Genomic DNA, 12,727 nt, shown 5'->3' with positions numbered 1-12,727 from the left:
TTCAGATACACCGTATTATGGTCCGCCCAATTAATTTTCATCTTCCCTTGTTGCGTCAATCGATACAACTCATCCAAGCAAGGTGGATGTGGCGGAACCGATTGGACATAGTTAAATTATCGAAGGATGTGCTCGGTAGGATGCCACTCGACTATCTCATACAAGATCAGTAGGACTGACACAATGTACACGGGGGCATTAGTCAACCGAATCTCATGCGGTATACAGTCAGCAATAACAACATCTCAGTAAAGCGTCCACATGAACTATAAAATTAAAATTGCATAACTTTTTAGCTAAAACCTCAAATAAATTAAATTATTCTAAAATTATAAGATATAAAAGTCGAAGAAAAATATTATATTACCTGATGTCCAAACTTATCAATCAAGAGTGTGAAGAGAATAATTTATTTGATAATTGAGTTAAATTGAACTAGTGATATTTTTATCTATGTGGTTGTATCCTTGTCTGAACCTTTACATCAGAAAAAAAATTCAGGACTACTTGTATCTTGAAATTATTCACTTTTTAATGTGTTATTAAAAAAAAGTTTTGATTAAGGAAAAATATTGACATTTGAGTTATTTTTATGATCCACCTCTATTTCCTAAAAACTATCTTGTATATTATTTTCAAACTACAATGAATTTCTCATTTGCTGTCAAATCCCCAATCTCTCTCCTTTCTCCTTACGAATCCTTAATTCTTTTCATATGCTCATGGCATTTGTCCTGTTCAGTGAAACGCAAGTATTACGAATCCAACTGTTTTCTCGCTTTTATTTTGATCACTGAAAAAAGTTTTCAATTTTGATTATTGAACTTCCAAAAGTACAATGGTTAAATTAAAAAAATCAAACTTTAATAATCAATATAGAAGTGAAAAATAGTCAAGTTACGAACCGTAACTCAGTAGAAGACGTCGAATAAGTTTTACGATAATGGAATCAACTTCAGCGCTACAACAGTGTTCGGAAACAAAATGTTGGAAACAATTTTTCAGTGTTCGGAAAGCTTTTACCAGAATAACAGAGATGAGCGTTAGGTGTTAATCCATTTCAATATCATACCCATCGAAACATAACATAAAGCATGCTATGACGTTAAAAATGTCTTTAAAAGATTCAAAAAGAAGAAAAAAAAGCAGAGTGCATCCTCTAATCTCATCCTCTTTCTGACCTCTCCAGGCTCCGGCATAGTAAAAATAGTTCACTGTTGATCAGGATTTTGTGTCCCTGCTCCACCTGCCCGTCCACCGCGCACACTTCGTCCCCTGGTACCTCGACCACGAATCGTAACCCTTCCACGACCTCTACTTGAAGTGGTAGAAGAACCGACTACTCCTGCCTGTCTTAGCATGGCTCTTTCCCTGGCCCTCTCTTGAAGATTTACCAATGTTGAGGTTGCACTACTTCCACTTCCGCTCCCGCTTATGGGAGACGTCTGTTTCACATCCTCTGCTTCGGCTGCAGCTGTACCGCTTGAATTACCCGTGTTTTTTGAGACCTCACCCTCTTGTGGACCGCTTGTTGCACCACTCTCATTAGTGCCAGAGGTAACAACAGCAGCAGCAGGGGCAGCCTCAGGCATTGGATCTGTGTCTACCGCACTCTGCTCGTTACCATCATTGGTCTTTTCAAATCCTTCACCAATGGTCTCTTCACCGATGTCACCTTCATCATTCTTATCATCAGTTACAGTGTCAGGAGAGTTATCGCCTTCTGCTGCAGTAACTAGAGCTTCATCTTCAACCCTTGAAGGTGAAGTCAGAGGAGATGAACCTAGCTCTGTCCCACCAACATCAGAGGATCCCGCTACATTATGCACATCGGTACCTCCTTCAGTATCTGCTGCTATCTCAGGGTCCAGTTCGCCTTCTTCCTTCTCACTCTCAGTTTCTAGAGGGGGCTGTTGGCTTTCTTGCACAGCTAGATTCTTTGGTTCTTCATCAGTTACCATCTCGTTTCCAATTGGCTTATCAAGGACCTCGTCTGACAAGTTTTTATTTTCCTGCAGTCCAACCTCACTCGTCCCATCTACCTGGGGTTCTTTTGACTCTTCTAAGTTTTCCTCCATTGTGTCAGCCTCTTCCTTCTCCACATCAACAACTTCCTCATTTGAACCTAGAGTTATATCACCGACAGTCTCATCAACTTCTTCAGTTACTTGTGGAGCACTGAGATTTTCCGTGAGTGTAGCAGCTTGAACTTCAGCAGCCTCTTGTCCTGAATCTGGACCCTTTGATTTTTTAAGAGCAGGTGTAACCACATCCGCACTAGTCTCCCCAGGAACTGGTACATCCTCACTCAACTCAGTTGTGGCAGAAGCCTGACGCTTGCGAGCTGATTGTTGAGTCCCTTGAGCATCAACATCATGTGATGTGGCTTCTGACATCTCCACATCACCTTGCCGCTCTTTCAGCTTTGACAAAACGTGGCCGGACAAGCTTCCTCCCCGTTTTACGAGTTTCAGTATTGGTTTTAGGTACAATAGATCTCCTCTCTTCAGATGCTTTAGCTGGTTGATGCTGACTTGTTACAGGTACTGTTGAGGATGTATTAACAGGGCCCTGATCCGGAACTGCTGTGCCTGAAAAAGAAACGAGCTTATCACACCAAGAGAAGAGAGAGAGAGAGAGAAGTAAAGAAGCCATAATTTCAGAAGAGACACCTATTAAGGCGGTAGCAGAAGTGTCTACTGAAAGAACGTCTCCAGAACTGGCGCCAGTTCCAAGCTCAGTTAGAATTGAACGTGCTACTCTCTCAAAATCCTCAGCAGCAGACAGATACAGGGAAGCATGATCATCAGAGATGGTGCCAGAAAGAAGCTGAACCACTGAGGTACCCTGTAAAGTTAAATCCAGCAAGAAACATGAATTATAATTCACAAGACCAATGCTGGAAAGTATTTAATACAAGTAGGCATTAAAAAGGTCGTATTTGTCCCTCTTTCTTTTCTAAACCAACTTCAAGACACAAAAATACCAGTTATACAAAAGTGCTAAAATCATGGGAGCAAGGAAAGATAGGTTTTTTGCCCTGTACCTCTTTTTAAAAAGCAATTAACAAAGAAAAACAAGCAACAGATGAATCTCTAATTCGCCATTAATAAATATGGGGAAATGGGGAAGAAAAAAGAGAAGTACTGAAAAATGTCTTACTTTTGTGTGAATGTGAGTTATCTTTCCTCTTGACAAAAGAAAGTACTTTTTTCACCACTTCTTCCTTTTATTTTGCAATGTTAGGAAATAAAGTACATGGAGCAAATTGACATGCCAAAATGACCAACAGAAGGAACCAGACCCTTTTACTAACGGAAACAAATTGAGAAAACTAATAACTGATAAAACCCTGCAACTTATATTACCTGAGGAAGATTGCCCTCTGCTTGTTTGAGCTTTTCTAGTTCTTCTGAGATACGCTTCAAAGCCAGTTGGTACTTCTCAAGCTCACTTAAAACGGTTGCTTTTCCCTGTAAAACATTAAGAGGCAACCACACAGGAAACAACATAAACAAGAGTGAAATTAAAGGCAAAAGTGTTACTGATCTTAAAACGGAGAAATTCACAGCACAATACTATGTTCTGCTTAGGGTTTACTCAACTCAAACTAATATATTTTCTAGCTTGTATTCAACTCGAGAAAGGAACCATGTTTTCTGATCTCATTCAATTATGCTCCGTCACTCAAGCTCAAGCTTTGCGTGACAATGACCAAATTGAGTTCAAATATCTAACAAGTATACTAACCACTTAGAACCCTTGCATTATATGAGGCAAATATGCTCTAAGAACAAATATACAAACCTTTTCACTTTTCCTGACCGCCTCCATAATAGTCCGTTCACACTTGATACGTTTTGTTTTCTCATTCTGATGTTCATCCTTTTCTTTCTTCAACTCTTCTCTCTGTCTCTCAACAGTTTTCTCCAGAATCTGTGCAAATATTGTGGAAGAAAAATATTATAGACAAACACGGAAAACAAGAACAGGAAACAGAGGAAAAATCAGCTTAAGCACCTGTATTCTAGTGTCTTTCTCCTCTTTTTCCTTCATGACTTGATCACCAGTAGTATCGTTACTAGGCCTCCTACCTACTTTGAAGAATCCAAATGTTAACAACAAGATGCCTATATAATATTAAATAATAGTAGGAGAACTTCTCTACCTTGTTTCAATTCCTCCACCAGTTTCGAAAGAGCTTGATTTTCTTTGCTCATTTGATCCTTTTCTTTTGCAAAATTCTCAGCTCTCCTCTGAGAGAATTAAAGAAAATGTTATGCAAATACACTAACCAGAACCCAAAATGCGATATTCAAAACTCTAGTTAAAGCACTGTAGTCAGAATCGGCAAGAAGATGCATATAAGTAATGCTTTCCACTTTATAACCACCTTAAATTGAAGGACAAGCTTCTTCTGCTTCTCCATATCTGACTTCAGATTAGCCTACACAAGACATAATGCAGTGAAATACTTTTTACACCTAAAAAATGAAGCCCAAAATCTGATGGCTTAAAATACAGAGAAGAGGACAGTAGTACCTCAAACTGCAAAATATCATTCAACTTTTTATCCTTCTCATTGAGCTCCGACTTGCTGTTTGCAAGATCTTGTTCCAATTTTGATATTAAATCCTGCTTCTTAGACAGAAGGTTTGTCATCTCTTCTATCTGAGCATCCTTTTCTTTCAACTTTTCCTAGAGAAAAATAATATACACATCAGAAATCAAATAAAAAAGCAACGACACAAGCTACTAGAAAATTACAACCACCGTCTATTACAGATCAATAGACTAGCTGATCAGTCACTAAAGAAACCATAAAATCAGCATACCGTTTCCAATGTCGTTCTCTCCTTTTAGTATATAAGTGAATTCTTAGAGCATGCTGTTTTCAGCATAAATTTCCAGTGCTGTAAAAAGCACAAAATGCTTTCTAGGTGCTAAAATCCTTTATATTACTAGATACACAAGACGAAAAGAAAAGACTTGCCTAAGGAACAATAGCTATATGTGTTTTTGTATAAAATAAGCTTAAGATATAATTTTGATAATAAACCCTAATATTGTCCATTTATTTCTTACAAAACATGCACAATCTTGTTTTTTATACAAGAATACATATGAAAACTCATATAGATAATGAACCTAAAGTTGTCCATTTCTTTCTGATAAATCATGCAAAATCTTGTTTTTTCTACTGTTGGCCAACTTACATTATTTCTTTAGGGTCCAATGTTTACTGTTGGATACTGAAATATTAAGTTACAAAAGAAATTAATATGGTGCCCTTTGTTTACAATTAAAGTTGCAATTTCTGAGAAAAAGTTAGAAAGAACTTCAAATACAATGTAACAATCAAGTCATTGAAGGACCTCATCCTGACACATAAAAGTTCCATTTCCAGAAAGAACATTCTACATGTTTTTTGTAAGGAACATGATACCAATCATGTTTTGGCCTTATAACAAACAGCATATTCCCCTCGGTGCTAGGAAGAATTCGGAAGCTTTATGGGAGCCGTTTTTAAAAAATTTAATTCTAAACTAGCCGGGTGGAAAGCTTCTTCTCTTTCTTTGGCTGGTAGGACAGTCCTATCGAAGTCTGTGTTATCTTCCCTGCCCATATTTTTCTTATCATTCTTTAAAATGCCTTGCAAAGTAGGCAAGAAGTTAAATTCTTTAATGGCCAAATTTCTATGGGGTGACAGCACGGGTAAGAGGAAGATTCACTGGGTTAATTGGAGTTCAGTTTGCAAACCTATGAACAGTGGTGGCCTTGGTGTTCTTGATTTGAATCTTACGAATCGAGCACTATTGGGGAAATGGGTGTGGAAGTTTGCAAACGAAAAGAATTCCGTATGGAAAAGAGTGTTATGTAGCAGCACAAGATCAGTTGCAACACTATGTCTATCAGCAAGGTTATTTCTCCTAGATCTTCTTGGAATTTGAGAAGTATTGGCAACAACTTTTCGAAGAATGATTCGGTGGGAAATTGTCTTAGATCATATTCGATGCTGCAAGTTGGTAATGGAAAATCTATTTTATTTTGGATTGATCCGTGGATGGAAGAGGTTACTCTAAAAAATATTTTCCCGAGAATCTATGCATTATCTCCTAACAAATGGGGCAAGGTTGCTGATTTTGGCAGTTATGATTCAAATTGTTGGGTGTGGAATATTTTCACTAGGAGGAATTTGTCTGATTGGGAATTGGATCAATGGATGGATTTGATGTTGAAATTGAAGGATATAAAAATTTCAGATTCTGTAGAAGATAGTCTCTCGTGGTCAGCTAGTGGGGATGGACTATTCTCAGTCAAATCTTGCAGAAGTGCACTCGGAAAGGAAGCTGGGAGTACTGATCTGTGGTTAAAGGGGGTGTGGTTGGGACTGTCCCCACCAAGGGTTGAAGCCTTCCTTTGGCAGTTAGCTCATCAGAAAGTGGCAGTAAAATTGGAGTTGGTTAACAGAGGAATGTCCCTTGGTGAAGATATCCTTTGCCCATTTTGTAAGAAGCATGAGGAATCAGTGCAACACTTGTTTATTACGTGTAATGTAGTTTGGCAATTATGGAATAAGGTAGCAAGCTTTTGAGATTTATCTGTAGTTTTACCAAAGGACCCTCCTTTACTTATCTCATGGGGGAATTTGAGGGTGGATTCATTGATTTGGAAGTTTATCCCGGGAGTCATTTTTTGGTTTATTTGGAAAGTAAGGAATGAAATTGTGTTTGAAGGATTATCTCTTGACAGGCTCTCTCTGTTTTTCATTGTAAGATTTAGGTTATCTAAGTGGTTTAAAGCCAAGTATCCTAAAACTCCTATACAGGAGGATTTGCTCATTGGGGATCCTTCACTTGCAGATGGAATTTCGGTTTCTGAATCTAAGGAATGCTCTGTGCTTTGCTGGCTACCACCCCCTGTTGATTTTTTGAAGATGAATGTCGATGGAGCGGTAAGGTTAAATGACTCGGTTGGAGGTATTGGAGGTATCCTAAGGGACTGGAATAGTTGCACTCTTCTGACTTTTTCAGAGAATATTGGACAAGGTTCCCCACCAGTTGCTGAGTTAAAGGCTATTAAAAGAGGCATTGAAATCTTTTTGGCATCATGTTGGTTTTCTGTCACTAGGTTGATTGTTGAGAGTGATTGTAAGTCAGCAGTGGAGTGGGTCCACTCTCCGGCTTTGGCACCTGTTTTCTTTTTGCCTCTAGTTAAAGAGATTCTATCACTCTTCTCTGAAAAGGTGTTGTTAATTAGGTTGATTCCAAGGGCTTGTAATGGGGAGGCAGATAGTTTAGCAAAGATGGGGATTGGTTGATTGTAAGACTATAGTTGTTTGTTATTTTCCTTCCCAGTTAGTAGGTTTTTCAAGTAGGTGGAGTTAAGTTTTATGTCTGGTTTTCTGGTGTAATTGTTAAGTTTTATGTAATTTTGGTTCAGTAATAAAACGAGGCACTCTTTTCCTCCCTCCACTAGTGGATCCTTTCTGTTGGGAAAGGGCTATCTATGAGGGAGGTTTTAATGAGGCCTCCTATTCCTATAAAAAAAAAATAACAAACAGCATATAGTGAAACCTTTACAACATAAATGACTCAAAAGGGTTAAAAATAGATTAATAGCAATAAGCAAAAGGTGAACAAAGGAATAACTCTTAACTAAGAATTAAAAGAATGTGCTAGCACCCTTTTAGTCTACCAACGTTTTACCCAGGAAAATAAAAGAATATGCTAGTACCCTATTTCCATGTTTTCTAGTTAGGACATCCCTCCAATATCCCATTCCAGCAGCAGTAGGAGGACATGCCTCAACTTTTTCATGTCATTCCTTGTTTTAAGGTCATTTGAATTCAATAAAAGTTATGCAGAAAATACTCCAGATTTTGCATATTTTAACTCAAAAAGACTGAAGGTTCTCTGTTAACAAATCAACATAGATCTGCAAAAGAAAATATCTTCTCAAACTCCTAATCTTCCCCACGCTAATTCTGATTTTGTCTTGCATCGTCCCATATCTAGATATCTTACAAGGACCATATCAATGTGATCCTAAAGTTTACATTCACAAATTTCATTTCAATTATTAATAGCAAAGTGATATGTGTTCATAAAAGTTCATCTTACCTCCTTCTTCTGAACATCATTTTTCAGACGATCATACTCTTCCACATCAATATTTCTACATCTCTCAAGTAACTTCACAGAAGAAGTAAATGTTAAAATGGTGCAAGAAAGAAAAAAACCGCAGTCTACACTTTTAACCTGTGTTCTTACCTCAGAGACCCTCTTTTCCAAGATTTCTCTCTCTGCCTCATGCTTTTCAATTTCCCTTTTAGAAGTTTCAAGCTCAAATTGCTTCTCCATCAGCCGACTCTCTAGGGCTTCTGATTCAATCTTACTTTTATGAGCTACCTCACGTAATTTCTATAAGCAATTGAGGTTTCCTCCGAAGACATACTTGGCATTCCTCAAAATTGTGCTTGTTCTCCTCTCTAAGCTGCATGTTGCTTTCCCGGAGCAAATTCATTTCCCTAATCTGCAAATATTACATTAACTATCAGGTCTTTTGGAACAAAACTATTCCATAAGGGCAATATTAAAAGAAATAGGGAACATTATTACATCAGGATAAACTAATAAATGCTAGGTCTCTGAAAAGGGTACTAAAATTGACATGATATGAACAAATTTTGGAGGAAAAGAAAACTATATAAAGAAAAAAGCTGAATGCCCCTAACGTCACTATTTTGGCAAGAAGACAAACCTGGTCTTGTAGAGACTTGATCCCATCCTCGGTCATCAAAGCTGCTCTTGAATTGGAACGCTCAGCATTAAGTGTGGCTTTGGCATTTGCTTCTGCCTTAAGAGCATTCTCAAGCTACAAAATAAATGCAAGGAAACTTGGCTCATTTAGACAACTTCATGATAAAACAGAATTGCTATTCTCCTATGAAGCCAACACTATATTTATATACAAAGTCGTTGCAGAATCCTCTTCTGAGCAAACAACAAATTTGAACCAACCACATCTACATTGTAGATGTGATCAAAGGCAATTAAAGTAAGGATATCAGGTAAAAAAATAAAACAAATTTGTTATGCCATCAAGTGGGGGAAATATCTTTAAAAGAAAAAAATGGAAAACAACCTGAAAATTTCTTTGTTTCTGAACCAAGTACAAAAACACGATAGGTAGGTAGGAAACTAGAACCGACTACAACATAATATGCCTACAACATAATATGCCACAAAACATCGAATATGCAATTCAGTTAGTATTATGAAAAGGAATTACTAACTTGTGATTGCAACCGTAGCTTCTCCTGCTTCAATAGAGATATCTCTGTTTCTGCCTAAATAACAGAATATCAGAAAATAAAAGTCAGCAAGGGAAAGACAAAAGGAGAAAGTCTAAAAAAAAAGATAACTTACGATTTCTTTCGTCCGTCGGAGGTAATTAATTACATTCTGCATACCAGAATCACCATGTGAATCCGTAATAGAACCACGATCTTTCTCAGCCAACTGAATATGCATAGCTTCAATACGACTGTGCAATATCTTGTTCTGAAGAACACAAGATAGAGGATCATATCAAGTCGCACAAAACATCATTTTCTAGCCTTTTGCATTAAAATGAAAATACAAAATATACTCTAGAGTAGGAAAAAAGAGAGGATATAGTCAAATACATTATTTTCTTTCTTTTATTTTTTTTGGGGGGGGACAAAATAATAGCATAAAACTAAAATGCATCTCATGGTTGAATTCTTTTACTAGAATGACCTATGCTCAAGGAAAATATATTCCAAGTGCCAAACAATGCCACTCGCATTGATTACAACAATCGAACAGATAATTCGAGGCAGTACACAACAACATTAGAAACCGATGATTAGAATCTGAATTAACATCTGAGCAGTCAAACATGCAATTGGTGTGACTGTATTGCCATATTGTTCAAATTAGCATGAAAACATTATCCTAAACACGTTACACTCTAAATATAATGTTGGAAATAATGATTAATGAGGAAAAGAACTATGTTTCATGAGTTGAATTATACAACCTGGTGAAAGGAATAAGTGCAGTGAAAGGACTAAGGAGCAAGAACAAAACGAAATAAACAATCGGTCAGACCAACACTGACCTGTTCATTAAGTTCATCATATTTCTTCTCAGCTTCTTTCCTGGATTCCTCAAGAATTGTTTTCTCCATCTCCCACTTAGCCTTAAGTTCAGTCTGGAAAGAGCATATTCGAGTTATCAAAGTCATATCAACGAATTTAGCAACATACAATTTTCAACCAAAAAACTTTAAATCATAAAATCACTTGATGAAGCTTAAAATATGTACGTTAGTGAACTGTACAATGTAACATGAAAAATGTCAACTGAAGGAAAGTAATTTCAACTCTAAATCATTAAAATTTGAAACACATGTTTACACGTATTTATATCCAGCATTTTAATGGTGTGCAAAAAAGCTTTCATGTTAAGCGTGGATTCATTATACAAGTCATGGTTTTTGCATTTAGTTCATGTGATTTTCTGTTTCTGTTTCAGCTGAGCTTGAACTAAACATTCAAACCACTTAAACCCAAACAAGTTCAAGCTCTAACTACTAAGACAACATGAGCCACAACAGCCAATCTTTACAAAGATGCGCTCATTTCCAACCCAAAAAAAGAAGGCAAAAATTTTCAACATGCAAAAAGAAAAAGAAAAGGAGGAAAGAGAGGAAGACACATAACATACATTTTCAATTCTATGGGCATCAGCCACTTTACGCAACTCAGATGCTTCCTCTTTCAGTAAAGCCAATTCTTGCGAAGTTTTAGTCAACTCCTGAATGGTCTCTGATTGTAGAATAACCTGTTCAAAAAGGATATCATCAACGCAAGAAAGATCTTTCATTTCAATCACATGATTCAATACGAGGTCCTTTATTACTCAGCTCAAAAAATTAACTATGGCAGAGCTTGTGTAAAGGAAAATTAGGCTTGACCCAATTCTTTTACACCCCTACAACATGAGTTCATTGATTAACAAAGTAGATATTGTCGTAGCCAATTTTGTGTGCATTGAAGAAACCTGTCTTTCATAATTGGCTTGAGCTGCACGCCACTTTTCATGCTCGTTATCCAGGTTTTCTTTGATAGAAGAAATTTGAGTCTCCAGTACCATAATTTGAGAACTATATGCAAAGCTCAAAAATGTCAGAAATCAATTCATGGATAACTAAAATAAGTAACCATGTAAAATACAGCAGAAAATTTCGACCTTTTAACTGCATTTTCCTCCTTTAAACTTGTAATTTCTGCTAATGCAGAAGAAAGAGCTTCTTCCTTTCCTGCAGTTGCAGCAGCTACTTCCTCTGATTTCAAAGAGGATTCATTCTCAAGTTCAAAAACCCTCTGTTTAAGTGAAACAAGCTCTGCTTCTAAAGATTTCTTCAACTTTTCAGCCTGCAAATTAATTAAAATGAATATTTAATATTATATATTCACACACACACATATCTATATAGCATACCAGCTAACCAGTCATAAAACATTCATCTGCAAAAAGATAAAATACTGCAAATACCTCAATCTTAAAATTTTCGTGTGCCAGTTCAATTTGCTTCAATGCATCTTCATTGGCTTGTGCTATGTTCTTATACTGCAAGTGCAAGCAACATGTCATACTATGACAAATTCTACCACATACTAAAAACTGAAATACTAAAAATTTAGACAAAAAACCTGCAGCATGTGATCCCTGTTAGCTTTTGCCTCCTCCTTTAGTTTCTCCATCTCTTCATTTGTCATTGGCAAGTCTGCCACCTGCAGACATTTATCCAAACCAGGGAAACCAACAAAATATTCAATTCATCAGCATAAAAACTCGGGAGAAAAAAATGAACAGAATTGCAAATCACAAAAGTCTTCATCAAATGCAGTCACAATTCAAATGAAAAAACGATTTTATCAATGAAGTCCAGATTCCATGAATAAATTCACGCAAAGTTTTGATTAGCCCTTGTTTGGTATTAGTTCTTCAAGTTTCAGACTGCTTCATGAATCAACCTTCAGCTTTTTCCATATCAAGTTCTATGTAACATACTTGGTTGTAACATGGCAACACATAAATATGCAATTCATAAAAAGAACTGAGGCTCTACAATATGGAAGCTTTAAAATAAATGAGTCAGAGTTTTAATCCAAAATGACAATGCTACATGTAATGCATATTTCAAAAGTTAAAATGGACATGAGAAGGCACAAAAATATGTGTCAAGAATGAAAAGTCCTCCCATATTTTTTTTTTGATAGGAATTGAGGCCTCATTAAAAACCACCTTCATGATTTAAGGAACTCATATTGAATTCCTAAATCGGAGGAAGGAGGAAAAGAGTGCCTTAAACTTTATTAATAAAGATACATAAAATACAATAATAAGATAAAACCCTTACAAACAACCTAAAAACCCAAAATAAGATATCCCAACAACAAAGAAAAATTAACCAATACCAGACTTAGCCAACCCATCAGCCTCAATATTGGCTGTCCTAGCCACCCATCTAATAACTTCCTCGACTTCTTTGAGTTTAACAGCCACCTCCCTAACAATGGAGGCATAGACAACAGGACAACAAGATCCATCCTTAATCCAATCCACTACCATTTTACAATCTGATTCTATAATCAACCGACCCTTAATACCTCCTCTCACTGAGTGAAAGA

At 36.7% G+C, this 12,727-nt stretch overlaps 1 protein-coding gene across 1 annotated transcript in view; it reads right to left on the bottom strand.

Moving 5' to 3' along the window:
- Nucleotides 1–985: 985 nt before the first annotated feature.
- The window catches only part of LOC120157561 (nuclear-pore anchor-like), a 46,458-nt gene continuing 34,716 nt past the window's right edge, over nucleotides 986–12,727 (bottom strand). The window contains 21 exon segments of the mRNA XM_039168659.1: nucleotides 986–2,417; nucleotides 2,419–2,591; nucleotides 2,673–2,847; nucleotides 3,369–3,473; nucleotides 3,808–3,936; nucleotides 4,021–4,094; nucleotides 4,169–4,256; nucleotides 4,394–4,447; nucleotides 4,543–4,698; nucleotides 8,124–8,195; nucleotides 8,274–8,423; nucleotides 8,458–8,535; nucleotides 8,764–8,877; nucleotides 9,299–9,352; nucleotides 9,432–9,566; nucleotides 10,150–10,242; nucleotides 10,758–10,874; nucleotides 11,094–11,196; nucleotides 11,283–11,467; nucleotides 11,589–11,663; nucleotides 11,747–11,827. Of these exon segments, the coding sequence (XP_039024590.1) occupies nucleotides 1,212–2,417; nucleotides 2,419–2,591; nucleotides 2,673–2,847; nucleotides 3,369–3,473; nucleotides 3,808–3,936; nucleotides 4,021–4,094; nucleotides 4,169–4,256; nucleotides 4,394–4,447; nucleotides 4,543–4,698; nucleotides 8,124–8,195; nucleotides 8,274–8,423; nucleotides 8,458–8,535; nucleotides 8,764–8,877; nucleotides 9,299–9,352; nucleotides 9,432–9,566; nucleotides 10,150–10,242; nucleotides 10,758–10,874; nucleotides 11,094–11,196; nucleotides 11,283–11,467; nucleotides 11,589–11,663; nucleotides 11,747–11,827 (3,417 nt within the window). The 3' untranslated portion in view covers nucleotides 986–1,211.

This window comes from Hibiscus syriacus, unplaced genomic scaffold (assembly GCF_006381635.1).
Source record: "Hibiscus syriacus cultivar Baekdansim isolate YM2019G1 unplaced genomic scaffold, ASM638163v2 tig00002840_pilon, whole genome shotgun sequence".
In the NCBI taxonomy this organism is placed as follows: domain Eukaryota; kingdom Viridiplantae; phylum Streptophyta; class Magnoliopsida; order Malvales; family Malvaceae; genus Hibiscus; species Hibiscus syriacus.
This window is presented reverse-complemented; position numbering and strand designations above follow the sequence as displayed.